General features: G+C 34.0%; 2 protein-coding genes across 3 annotated transcripts; both read left to right on the top strand.

Annotated features, from left to right (window-relative positions):
• Window positions 1-3416: 3416 nt before the first annotated feature.
• LOC104808128 lies at window positions 3417-4990 on the top strand. 2 transcript variants are annotated; one of them, XM_010533685.2, is made up of 3 exons: window positions 3417-3679; window positions 3980-4241; window positions 4529-4785. In XM_010533685.2, exons 1-3 carry the CDS (start codon window positions 3467-3469, stop codon window positions 4783-4785), a joined length of 732 nt encoding a protein of 243 aa, XP_010531987.1. In that variant the 5' UTR covers window positions 3417-3466. The 2 variants fall into 2 exon arrangements, with proteins under 2 accessions (XP_010531987.1, XP_010531986.1); XM_010533684.2 differs by having other exon boundaries at window positions 3420-3679; window positions 3980-4065; window positions 4362-4990.
• A 3366-nt stretch (window positions 4991-8356) lies between these two features.
• On the top strand, window positions 8357-13387 carry LOC104808127 (nucleolar complex protein 3 homolog). Its single transcript, XM_010533683.1, has 13 exons — window positions 8357-8619; window positions 8993-9162; window positions 9245-9456; window positions 9786-9994; window positions 10104-10206; window positions 10371-10534; window positions 10783-10921; window positions 11180-11356; window positions 11449-11585; window positions 11702-12034; window positions 12259-12398; window positions 12477-12574; window positions 12669-13387. The coding sequence occupies exons 1-13, from the start codon at window positions 8453-8455 to the stop codon at window positions 13152-13154; spliced, it is 2535 nt and encodes an 844-aa protein (XP_010531985.1). The 5' UTR covers window positions 8357-8452; the 3' UTR covers window positions 13155-13387.
• Window positions 13388-14122: the final 735 nt, after the last annotated feature.

Below are 14122 nucleotides of genomic sequence, written 5' to 3'. Positions count from 1 at the left end.
GGTTTTAGATATCTGAGCAAAATTAATCGAGATTCAAAAACAATTTGTAGGCTAAATCTATATATTAAAAACAAAAATTATTTAAAAATACGATGTTTTTCAATACAATATAGAACATATGTAAAAACTAGAGGTGGGTAAAATATCTGAACCCGAAATAACCGAACCGAATCTGACCGATATATATTCGGATCGAATCGAATCGATTAAAATAATATACCCGATTGGATATGAAATACCCAAATTTAAAATAACCGTAAATCGAATAAACTGAACTCGAATTAATCGTAACCGAATATATCTGTTTATCCATCCATATATCATCAATTAATATGTAATATATTCTAAATCTAATTAAAAAATAGTATAATGATATTATTTTATAATCATGGTATATAAAAAAACAAAATATGCATGTATTTTAATGTTGTTTTTGTTGTTTTTATAAGATAATTGTTTAAATTTTTTTATCGTTTTTTTGTTTGGATAATCCGAACCGAACCCGATCCGATCCGATCTGAATCTGAATCGAACCTATTAAAAAATATACCCGATTGGAATAAATATTTCAAATCCGAAATACCCGAATCCAAAATAATCGAATACGTCCGATCGTCCATTCCTAATAAAAACATGAATCTCTAGCATTAAAAATATTTTTTTAATATTTTTTTATAATTCGAAAATTCATTAAAACTTTGATCCATCTCCAAGTTTGGATTTGAATGTAGAATATACTTTGCATTTTCTTTTAGTTGATGACTCAAATTTGATAACATTAAAAATATTATTCTTGTGCGAACTATTTTAAAGACGTTAATTAAATTCCCACAAAAAAAAATAAAAAATAAAAGTACGTGTCTGCATACGTATTTTAAAATTGTAAAAATTAAAAGCTATATTAATGTTTGATGTTGTAAAAACATCGCCCGTGAGCATCATCACTTCGTCACCCTAAATTATACATATTATACATTAAATATATACATATATATTATACATTTTCAACATATTATTCAAACCTATTTGGTACTGTTCTTAAATGTTTACACCTTACCTATTTCCTAGAAAGCTATTTAATTAATACCCCCACGACATTATTATTATTATTTTGGTTAAAATCCCACGACATTAATTTTACAAAATTATTTTATTTTGTTTTTTCCATTAATAAACCGCAATTATTTTATTTTTATTTTAATAGGACTATAAATAAAATATATTTTGTATTGCTATTGAGAAGTGATAACCATTCCATCAAAAAATAAATAGCAATGCTACGGAGAAGATGTAGAAAATAATATCATCGAATACTCAAACATTAAAGAAAATGTACTGAAACAGAATATATATATATATATGTATTCAATAGAATTATATGTATTATTAGTTGAAGGAGTCTAAGAGTTGGTTCACCCGTTTTCTACCCAAGACGAACCAAACCGACGCTGACGTGTCCTCGCGCCTCACACACACATGACACGTGTCCAAATGTCAGCTTCTAATTCCATATTGGATTCTATTGCGCATCAATAATTTATTACGTCATCGATATAGCCAAAATAACAAAATAAAAAATGGTTAGGAAACATGCCAAAAACGTTTGTTAGTACAAATAAAATATAAAAAATGAATGAAATAATAAAAAAGCAGATATTTCGATAATTAGCTACAATGTAGATGAAAATTAAAGGATGATTAATTCGGTGATTTTATCATCAATACACCCATCACATATTTAAGTCGTAATTACTATTTCGTTTCAAAACTTTAACATATATATATATAGAATGTAATGATACTGGGAACCTTGACCTAGAAATAACTCGAAATTTTATTTATTGATATTTATATAATTTAATATATAAAACTATGTATCCGTTAGAATGGTATCCAAGAAATTTATGAAATTAAAAGCTAAAAAGTTATTAAAAAAAGTATATGATGATTGAAGCTTGTTATTCATGTTTAATTTTCAATAAATTCATAAGATACTAATTAATAATAATTCAAGATGGATTAGTGCACTATTCAATAACCAAGACAAAAGTTATAGTAGAATCCAAATCATTAATGGTAGGGATAATTGAACACTACAAACTTTTTTCTTAAATTCGTCATAAAACTATTTAATTTAAAAATGAAAAAAAAATATATATTTTACAAATGATTATAGATAAAAACCCTTTTTAAATTACCATATAAACAAATAAATTTAACAATCTAGATATTTATATTTATTAGGGAAAAATAAGATATGATTTTTTTTAGAAGTCAATATATATAATATTATACCACACTTCCTCCAATACCTACTTCATTAAATACTTTGGTACAACCATTATACATAGAACACGATACAGCATTAAATAACATTTAATATAATATTTAATGAGCGTAATTAACTAGCCTATTGAAATTAATTAAATCACGGGATTTAAAAAAAGGGATAGGGGTATAAATGTAATTAACTAATCTATAGAGAAGACAAATGTGCGAGTACTTGTATTGCAAAGCAAATTTAATGCCCCTCTCATTTTATGCACGTTAACTTCGCCTTCGCCTCCTTGAATTCCTCTCTTTCTCTCTCATTTATTGCTTTCCTATTATTTATTCTTTTAATTTTATTACTGTGCATTTAAATTTAAAATTCCAATAACACTAAATTTACATAAAATCGAATACAAAAAATTTAAAAATCGAACCCAAAATTAATGTACAAACTAGAGTAACTATTTTTTTACAAAACGGAAAAGATTAAATCAAAGTATATCACCGGAATTTTTATTTATTTAATTTTCAGTAAAATACAAAAATATAGCTATCTGATAATTTTACAAGGAAATTGCTTGTATGCAATACGGTATGTACTAAAAAGCCACATTAATGGAAAAATGGTTGCTTAAATGTCCTAATGAATTTATAAATTGTTTGCATGTAAATTATATGAATATGATATTTTAAAGATGATTCTTAATTATGTTGTCCACACAACCTAAGCAATGAGATTGAGATATCCTATGTCTACTTTAGTTATCTCCTGGGAATCATGTAATTTATGATTTCATGCTAATTATATATGTGATGTGTGATCTTTGAATTTATTTATATCATTAATCCTTCTATATATTTTTTATACTGTATCAATTTATACAATGATTTTTTATTTTTGAAAAAAGAGAAAAATCGTGTGAATCGATAGTTATAAATCAAAATCAAACACTCATGAAATCCTTAATAATAGTCAATAATAGTACACCAATAAATGGAAATAAAATCCTCATAAATAGTCTTTGAAATTAATATATATAAATCGATATGTCAAAATTTTAAATTAAATAATTAATAACATAACGGGCCGCATTAATTTCCCCAACTCTTCACATTAGGTTCTTATGTTGAAGACTTCCTCTATTTAACGCCGAGCCAAACGGCCATCGTATCTCTCTGACTCTCTCTCTCTCGTATGGCTGCTGACGTCAGCTCTCTCGTTCAGATTCTGAGAGGATACAAGGACGACCGGACGGTGGTGAACGATTCCGCCGGAGCGAAAACGACGGTCGGTCTCATGACTCGTGATCTCCTCGGCGGCGCTTGTGCCGGCGCTGGAGATCAGTCAATGGAGCTCGACCTTGACCTGCAAGTCCCCAACGGCTGGGAAAAGCGCCTAGACTTGAAGGTTCGTTCACTCCGTAATTTTTCTCTCTTCTTACGGCTTTGTTTGATTTATAGCGCAATTTTCTCGGAATTCGGCAATTGCCTCGACAATTTCGCGATTTCAGATTCTGGTGAAAAGATATCGTGTTTGAAATGATTTTATTGCAGTTTGGGATAATCATCGGTTCATGGAATGAATTTTTTGAAGGAAATTGTTGATTTCTTCTTCTCCACGCACAATTGCTGCCGGTTTTTTTTTTTTTTTGTTAACTAATTGCTGCTGTTTTTTCTTTAATTCGATTATTGTTTTCGAATTCGACAGTCAGGGAAAGTGTATCTAACACGTTGGGATTCCACGAGCTCATCGTCATCATCATCATCATCATCATCGTTGACTCACACAGACTGGTCGAATCAAATAGTCGCGACGAGGTTTCAGGATCTGAATTTCCCTCCGACATTTTCCGGGAAATCTCCGTCGAAACAGCCCTTGCTAAACCTCTTCGACGACACGAGCCTGGAACTGAAGCTTGTGGCATCGTCGCCGTTATCGTCGTCTCTGTCGGTGTCGACAGCGAACTCGAGTTTTGAGAGCGTTTGCACACTCGACAAGGTGAAATCGGCGCTCGAGAGGGCGGAGAAGAAACGCCAATGAGCTCATCGTCATCATCATCATCATCATCATCGTTGACTCACACAGACTGGTCGAATCAAATAGTCGCGACGAGGTTTCAGGATCTGAATTTCCCTCCGACATTTTCCGGGAAATCTCCGTCGAAACAGCCCTTGCTAAACCTCTTCGACGACACGAGCCTGGAACTGAAGCTTGTGGCATCGTCGCCGTTATCGTCGTCTCTGTCGGTGTCGACAGCGAACTCGAGTTTTGAGAGCGTTTGCACACTCGACAAGGTGAAATCGGCGCTCGAGAGGGCGGAGAAGAAACGCCAATCGCCGTCTAACGAGAGCGACAAAGGCCCCGCGTCTGCGTCTCCGGTAGCGGCGGGATGCCCAGGCTGCTTGTCGTACGTGTTGGTGATGAAGAATAATCCGAAATGCCCAAGGTGTAATTCCTTCGTTCCTTTGCCTGCAATAAAGAAGCCTAAGATCGATCTCAACATGTCGATATGATAACTATGGGGCCAATTGAAAATATATTATTTTGTTGGGTCTAATTATGTAAATGATAGATAAATCAGGGGTTTGTTTGGGGAAAGGAAAAGAAAAAAAGAGGATAGATGTTGGAGAAGGGTATTTTTGTAAATTCATAGATAAACCGAATGTTTCTTCGTACTTGGTTCTCTGATAATTATAGTTTCATTTATTTTCAGTTTTACTACACTTGCGCATTTAAAAAATTCCTAATCGTATTTGCCATATTAGAGAATCTGAATTTTCCTAGGGTTAGTTGGAAGGGTGTTGGTGGTATTTTAAATCAAAGTTCATGTAGTAAATTTTTAGGGGTAGAGGTTTCGGTTGAGTTTTATTAGTTATATTTGATTGGTTATCCAATATTAAAATATTATATATATAATTTTTGTTGTAAATTCTGATTCAGTTCAGATTCAAATTTTATTAGAACATATATTCACTAGATACGGCTAAATTTGTTGTTGTTATACGTTTGAATAAATATTTGAAATATCTATGGATTGTTATTTGGTATCTAGTATCTACACGTATTTTATATAATTACCTGACCTACGCATTAAAAAAAAATATATTTTTTTCTTGAGAGAATTGATAAAAATATCCATGGATAATTATTTTGTATCTACAGTTATTTTTATACAATTACACGAGTCCCACACATTTAAAAATATGATTTTATTTTTATATATGTTTAAACAAAAATAATAATCATTTTCCTACTCAGGCTTTTTATGGTTTTCAATCCCATGTGAATAATAATGGTTATAAATCTATTGAAAGACATGACCCATTTTTATTAATATCTTTGACCAATTGATTACTGGGAAGGAAAAAGTCAAGTTTCACATGCTTGAATCAAATTGCCTTCTATATGGATATATATATATATATATATATATTAACATATGTTATGTTATAATGTTCAATAGAGTAATGTAAACTAACTAAATAAATAAAACAGCAGTAATTTGCTTAAGAACAACTTCCATTTTTTTTTCTACAAACTTTGGGATGAATATATATATATATAATTTTTTTAAAGGGAAATTTCCATAGTAAATCATTTTAATTTTTAGGGGTTTTAATGGCGTAATAATGGATCATTTATTATAGCAGTAGTAATATTAATGCTCCTAACTGACAAATAAATGAGAATTTAATATGTATGATGGGGTCATTAAAATTTTTGTTGACCTACCTTTTCTATCTATAAATACATGGACCTTAAGTCACAAATGACTTTAACTAAATAAGATCAGTATTTTTATTTTTAATCACGCATTATTAGTATAGGATATTATAAAAGACCATATATGACACTATAGATGGGATTATGCGTATATTTACCTTTTGTTTATTTAATTTATGATTTGGGTTCTGTAACTTCGGAAAGGGCATATTTCTTTGTAAGTTTTTGTTAGATTTTGGTTAATTTTTTAAAAGATATTTGATTGTATATTTTATATATTCAAATAGAAATAAACATGTTTTTATGTGTGTATAAATTTGTGTTACAGTTTTCAAGTGTTTGTGCGTGTTTATGCACCGCTTTAAAAGTGTGTAACTTGGCAAATCATTTGGTGAAGGAGCTTTAATTAGTTTAATCATTCGAAATTTATCAAAATTAGAAAAAGTAATTAATTATATATACGAGATAAGTCGGGCCACGGGTTTCCCTTTTTGAATTGTGCTACTGAATTCAAATTTGCAGCGTTTGTTGAGATGTCAATTACACATTGAGGTCCAAATTGAAATAAATAAGCAATCACACACACACACACACGTTATATATATATGTGTATATTTATGGTATGATAAATTATATAACGATGACTTAGGACCATATTATAGTATCACATGGTTTGTAGTTGCCCCCATCATCATCATCATCATCATCATCATGTAATAGATACATGGTATCGTATGGTTTGGCATTAGTCTTTATCTTCGAGTGAGTGCCGTTACAAGTTTTGCTTAATGTCAGTAATCACAGTCACAGCTGCTACGATGAGATTTTTACTTTTTTATTATTAATAATAAAAACAAACAATATTACATTTTGTTTGTTTTTCTATCGTGTATAAAATGTTACCCGAAATAATAAATAAATAAAATAAGTAAATAAATAACGCCACAATTTAACCTTAAAGAAAAAAAAACAATGTACCAACCGGCGGGTGGTAAGCAAGATATAAAGAAGGTATTTCGTTGTTTCAATAGAATTAAAATTTTATAGGTTTCTCGAATGTCTACAATTTTTTCTATGTTTATTCAGATAATTTGGTTGTTTGCTAAATTATATAAAAGTAATTTTCCAAAATATTTTCATATTCTTACAATTCACATATATCCCATATATTAGTTGTGTGCGTGTGTGTGTTTTGTGCGTAAATTATTAGTTTATGTCTTAAGCATATTATATTTGGAATTTCGGTATATACACGGACATTTAAATTGTGAAAAAGTAGTCAGAACGGAAATACAGATAATCTAATTATTAATTAAAATTATAGTAAAAAATATTTTATTGCATTTCATTAGTTCCAAAAATTCACAATGAAAAAAAAATACAAAAATATAAATTTGGATTCGATATTTCCATGGAATAATAATGACATGTGTATATATTGTTTTCCTTCAAAAAAGGTAAAGCTAATGGAAACCAATCCAATAAATTGGATCGTGACCCCTCTTAAATACTAATTAATGATCTCACAATATTTTGAAATTTTAAATGTTTTTTTTTATGATTTTTTCTATAAAAAAAAAATCAATGGGACAACCTCTTCATTAATTTATGTTGGAGCATAGTCTTCCATTTTTTTCCTTTAAAAGCAACGCCAAAGAATAATAATAATAATAATAATAATAATAATAATAATAATAATAATAATAGTAATAATAATAATAAATGAGTTTTTTTACCTAAGATAAGATAAGATAAGTCATGTGATAATAGCTTCGGCTTCGTCAGCTAAATCTTTTCCATGTTTCAGTTTGGTTATTAAACTTATGTCTTCATCCCCATCTTTTTCTGCTTCATCTTATCACCATCTTTTAAAAATTAGAGTTTTTTTTTATTTTTTGATTTATGTTAACCGATTTCAATTGAAAACTCGGTATATATAAATCAATTTCGTCTAATTCGACTTGCTGACTTGTCATTTTTTACATGGCATTATTACGTAGCATAAATAAAAATTACACACACGGTAAATCAAATGCCGTTTGTTTGTGGGGTATTAATTTGGAAGCAATTTAGAAATTGAGAAATATATATGACAATTTTTTCATTGAATTTTTTTTATGAGCGTATTTTGATAAATTGGGATTTTTTTTGAAAATTTTTCTCTCTATTACCAAATAATAGGCATGAACGTTCGGGTCGGGTTTGGTTATAACCGAACCAAATAATCGATTTTCGGTTCGGTTCGGTTATGTTAAAAACAACCGATCGGTTACTGCAATCTCATAACCGATCAGGTTGGTTCGGATAAATAACCGATCAGTTTCGGTTATCCGAATAAACCGAAAAAAATAGGGTTTCTTCTTTCTTTTCCCTCTGTCGACAATCAAGCTCGACTCTCGGTCATTAGCTGTTCTGATAAATTACTCGTGCTAGGTGGCGGCTGAGCTTCCTCCGACAATGGGGAAAACCAGGGAGAAGAAGCAGAAGATAATTCTTCCGCCTGAGCTTCCTCCGGAGCTGTTGGAAGATGAGATTGAGGTGTCGGACGAGGATTTGCAGTTCCTCGAGGAGAACACCGACTACGCCGGATTCGTCTCTCGTTTGGACACCGAATCAATTACCAAGTGCGTTTGCTTTTGATGTTTTTTTGTCTCGTTGTTGCGTAGATAGCTCGCGCTTTGAGCGAGTTTTTTAGTTGTTGTCAAGTCGTTTCCTTTGGTTTGAATTCGATTTTGTTTGTTATGGTTCTGGAATTGATCGCAGTTCTGTAACTGGACATGATGATCGATTTTGCGATAGTTTAGTGTTGTCATTGGGAATGATGTCACTGCAAAATAGTATTTTGGCTCTTATAGGTTGAGTTTATGATTTCGCGATAGTTTAGTGTTGTCATTGGGAGTTATGTCACTGCAGTTCTGTAACTGGGCTAGAACCTTTTTCATGTGTATACTGATATATTGCTCTTGTAGCTGTCTAACTTTTCAATGCTGTTGCCAGGCATGTAACACGTGTGGCTGATGTTAAAGAAGATACATTAGAGGCTTTATATGAGAAACGATTACAGAAGAAGGCACAGCAGAAAGAGAAAGGGAAAAATGAGATCCAAGTCGATCCTGTTGATGCGCTTCCTGTCAAGAGTTTAGACGGAAAACTCTACTACCGGACATGTAATTACAGTCACATATTTTGTAATATGTTTGGAAACCTTTTTCGTAGCGTGTATCTTTCTCATGTTTTTATGTAATTCAGTGTCAAAGACATCGAAGGCGTCTGAAGATGGCGATGGTAAAGACAAAGACAATGCAGAAAAAGATGGTGATGAAGACGTAAGTTTAATCAAACTGAACAAAGCTGAAAGGAGGGCAAAGCTGAAAAAGAGCAAGAAGGAGGCAAAGAAACATGGGAAAGATTTAGCTGAAGAAGCCGAAGCCGTGGAAGAAACTCCCCAGGCAGCTGTTCTGGTAATGTCTGCTTGGAGTTTCTCTGTTTTTTCCTTCTATTGTTATGTTGCCAAAAAATTCAATGTGCTTTCTCTCACATGCATTTTGATTAGTATCAATTACGTCGTTTTATGCATTCTGATTGCGTTGCATGTCTGCTTGCATAATTTTTTGAGGGGATAGAAGGTGTTACCTTAACATTTTTGTTGTAAAGTTTCAAACCTGTAAAAAGAACAAGGTTAATCTTTCAATGGGTTTTCCTTGTCTTAATTCCCTTTTGACTCTGTCTAATAGTATTGATGCTTCTTCCCTAACTTTTGACCTGTTATATAATTCGGTTCTTCAACCAGGCAGAAGTTAAAGAAGATCTAACCGCCGAGGAGGTTCTCGAAAATAAAAGAATCAAACTTGCGGAGATAGGAATGGCACTTCTCTCAGATCCTGAGACCAATATAAAATCTCTGAAGGAAATGCTAGAGACCTCGAAAGATGAAAATAGTAAAATAGTCAAACTTGGCTTGTTGTCGCTGTTGGCTGTATTTAAAGATATTATTCCTGGGTAAGTTTAGTTTTTCATCGGCTCTTTTGTTTCATTTCATTTGTGTCTAATCTCCCTTCAGTTTCCTTCATATCTGGACTTTGACAATTTATTTTGTTTGTGATGATAGCTACCGGATTAGACTTCCTACTGAAAAGGAGCTAGAGATGAAAGTCTCAAAGGAAGTGAAGAAAATGCGATTCTATGAATCAACTCTTTTGAAAGCATACAAGGTATGCCACCTCAATTTCCTAGCTTTTGCATTATATGTTTGGGAACTTTCAGAGGACGGATGAAAGTACAGTTTAGGATAGGTTTTGGTGTATGTTTTTTGTATGTACTACTCCAATAAAGAATTGTCATAATACTTTTCTTTTGTTGATATCTTGTTCATCAGGCCTACCTACAGAAGCTGATAGCATTAGAAAAGCAATCTGTATATAACCAGGTTGTCATGCGCTGCATTTGTACTTTGCTGGACGCAGTTCCTCACTTCAACTTTCGGGACAATCTCTTAGTTGCTGTTGTCAGAAACATTAGCTCCCCGGATGAAGTTGTAAGGTCGTGGCATTTTCAGTCCTTCTCAAAGTTATAGGGTTATTTTCTTGCGATTTATCATGGCTGATTCTTGGAATTTAATAAAAATGAAAATTTTTGTATGATACTGTCTCAAAAGTGATTTGTGATTTGCCATGTTCTGTAAATTTTAAATTTTTTACTCCATTTTGCTTCTACTGTGATCTACTTTTGGGAAACTTCTCTTCTACACTTAAGATGAACATTTGCATGCTGTGCCTTCTTGTTAGCAGGAGACTTTGTTGTTCTACCATTAAGTCCCTCTTCTCCAATGAAGGGAAGCATGGTGGTGAGGTGACTGTACGAGCCGTGCGCTTGATTGCTGATCATGTTAAAGCTAACGATTGCCAACTTCACCCTGATTCTATCGAGGTATCTTTCTCGAGAACCTAGTAACTAAACATTTATGCTTTATTTTTTTGCTTAAAAGGTGTTAGGGATGCAGATGGAAATTTAGGATGCCAACCAAGCTAATATAATCATTCCTTATATGTTCGTAACAAGGTGCAGGGTGATATAAGACACATTCTCCACTTGAAGCTGAGAATAATCTGGCTTTGTTTTGAGTTGTCTCTTGTACCTGTTAGGCATCTATATGCTTATTTATTGGTTTCCGTTTTGTCTGTCCAGGTGCTTTTGTCCTTGCAATTTGATGAAGATCTAAGGAAGTCTGATGCAAAAGAGGAGGAAGATAGGACAAAAAATAGGAAAAACAAAAAAAGAAAGAATCATGAAGAGCCGAATCAAGTGCAGGAAAATGAGAGAAAGAAAGCCAAGCGAGAAATGATGTCCAAGATGAGACAGGAGGTAACAAATTCTTTCCAAGTTTAATATGTCTCGTGGTTGATAAATGTGTGTGTGTGTATAAGCATACAGATGTATGGAAATGAATTTGGCAGGTCGCTGCTGATTACAAGGCGGCTACCGTTGCCCTGGACCCTATGGAGCGGAGAAAAATGCAAACAGAGACACTTGCTGCTGTTTTCGAGACTTATTTTCGTATTCTGAGACATACGATGCAGTCAACTGTTGGAAGGTACAGTCGTGACTGTACCCTGCTGTAGACCGAGCTTCATTTCCAAATCTAAAACTAAACTATTTTTTTTGCTTTTTTGTTGGCAATGAATGCGTGATTCTTCCGACTTGTTGCAGCGAAGAAGCAAATGCAACTTTGACTTCTGGGTCCTTTGGTCCACACCCTTTGCTTGCTCCATGCTTGGACGGATTGGGAAAATTCTCGCACCTACTGGACTTGGACTACATGGGAGATCTTATGACTTACCTCAAGAGGATTGCATCTGCCAGTAACAGCGTCCTCGGAAACTCGAAGCAGAAAGAATCGAGATCATTGAGCGTGTCTGAACGCTTAAGGTGTTGTGTTGTCGCTTTTAAAGTGATGAGGAATAATCTCAACGCCTTGAATGTCGACTTGCAAGACTTCTTCATCCAGCTTTACAACATCATTCTCGAGTACAGGCCTGGGAGGTTTGTAGAACTAGACAGCTTTCTCCCTCACTACTACTGCATACACACATAACTTAATGAATTCGGTTGATTCGATAATGCAAAACCTAATACCATAACACAGCATCCATAACACAACATATCAAGCAGGTCATGTACTGAAACTTTGCTACTAACATGAAATCCATCTGTAATAGCATTAACTTGTGTTCTGAATGTAAACTCTATGGCGATTACTGTGACAGAGATCAAGGTGAAGTGTTAGCAGAAGCTCTGAAGATAATGTTGTGCGACGAAAGGCACCAGGACATGGCGAAGGCAGCTGCTTTTGTAAAACGTCTGGCCACATTCTCGCTGTGCTTTGGCTGTGCCGAGTCCATGTCAGGTATGCCCCGGTATCGTTCTTCTGTCTTATCTCGAATTTATTCCAATGTCTCACTTTGTCCTCGCTCGTCTATTGTAGCTCTGGTCACCGTGAAACTGCTTCTCCTAAAGAACGTCAAATGCAGAAACCTGTTGGAAAACGATGCTGGAGGTGGCTCTGTTTCCGGTTCTATCTCTGTAAGTTCAAAATCTGGACTGGTTGAGTATTTGAAAAAATTAGGGTACGTGAACTCGTATCTAAGAGACTAGGGTATCATAATTTGATGTGCAGAAATACCAACCCTATGCGACGGATCCGAACTTAAGCGGGGCCCTTGCGACGGTGCTGTGGGAGCTCAATCTCTTGACAAAGTATTATCATCCGACGGTTTCGACAATGGCCACCACAATCTCGACGATGAACAACAACGCTTCCCAGAACCAAGTGTTCCTGTCCTTGATGTCCCCGCAACAGGCGTTTGCTGAATTCTCACTGGAGAACGAGGCTAAGAGCGAACCGTCACCACCGAGGAGATTGAACAGCAAAAGGAGAAGAGAGAGTTACGCTGTCGAGTCTGAGAATGTTGTTGCAGAAATCGACATGGACGAACTAAGCAACAAACTGAAGGAGCATTTCGCCGTTGTCAGGGGAATAAAGGAGAAGGAGAGGCTTAGAAGAGAGTTGCAAAGAACAGAATCTTCACTCCTCCTTTATCAAGAGTACAAGAAACAGAACAAGAACAAGAAGAAACCCATCAAACCCAAAAAGAAAATCTGAATTCTCTTCCTTTTTTTTTGCTGCAATGTACTTTATATTCAAATTTTATTTAAAAACACAACAGATGTAAAATTTTCAGACACTGTCAGGTCTGAAATTTCTCATGTAGTGATAGATTTACTTGCAGGCAGTGAATTCGCTGTTAGCGATGTCAATTTTGAAAATCGAATGTTAAGAGTTTTGTAGGTTGGGACCCATTTTTAAATGGTTTTGATTTTGTTGGATTTATTTAATAGATGGGATTTTTTTGGGTTTGAGTAAAATTTGTTTGTTCTTAATCTTTTCTGATGTTTTGGGTTTCCTCTCAAAATTTTCTTTCATGACGCTCTCTAAAATTATTTGTCGTCTATAGATTATTTGATTTTATAACATTTACATTAAATCATAACCATATGTTATTCGGTGAGTTCGAAACGCTATTGTTTTACAAGGCACCAAATAATAGGAGTTAAAGTTTGATTATGTTTTTTATTTTTAAGATCATCCAAAATTTAGCACAATTAACTATCTACATGAATGACTAAAAATCTATCTTCGAGATCCGATCTCAGAACTTTGATCACTTACTTGATCAAACAACTCCCTCGAATCACGTGATCGAACAACTCCCTCGAATCGGGCTATGATATGCATGAGCTCACCCATCTCGGACCTCACCGCTTCACGCCCGCCTCCTCCTCCGACATCGTCGCCGTCTCTGGTAATACTCCAACGCCTATCATGATGCACCCCCACCGCTGTCACAACTCTCCATTCCGCCGCTCCGACCTCCCTCATCGTGACGCCACATTTCTTTATGGGTTTGCATACTCATACTTTGAGGGAAAAACATCGTACAGTCTAAAAAAATCTATCATTTAAGAATAAAACACGAATTAAAAATGGCAATGAAAGAGTTCTGACACTAACCTCACCGGGAGTTTCGAGAAATAGTTGTTTGTATGTTGACCCGACAATAAGCTCTGTGG

This window comes from Tarenaya hassleriana, unplaced genomic scaffold (assembly GCF_000463585.1).
Source record: "Tarenaya hassleriana unplaced genomic scaffold, ASM46358v1 Cleome14, whole genome shotgun sequence".
Lineage (NCBI taxonomy): Eukaryota > Viridiplantae > Streptophyta > Magnoliopsida > Brassicales > Cleomaceae > Tarenaya > Tarenaya hassleriana.
This window is presented reverse-complemented; position numbering and strand designations above follow the sequence as displayed.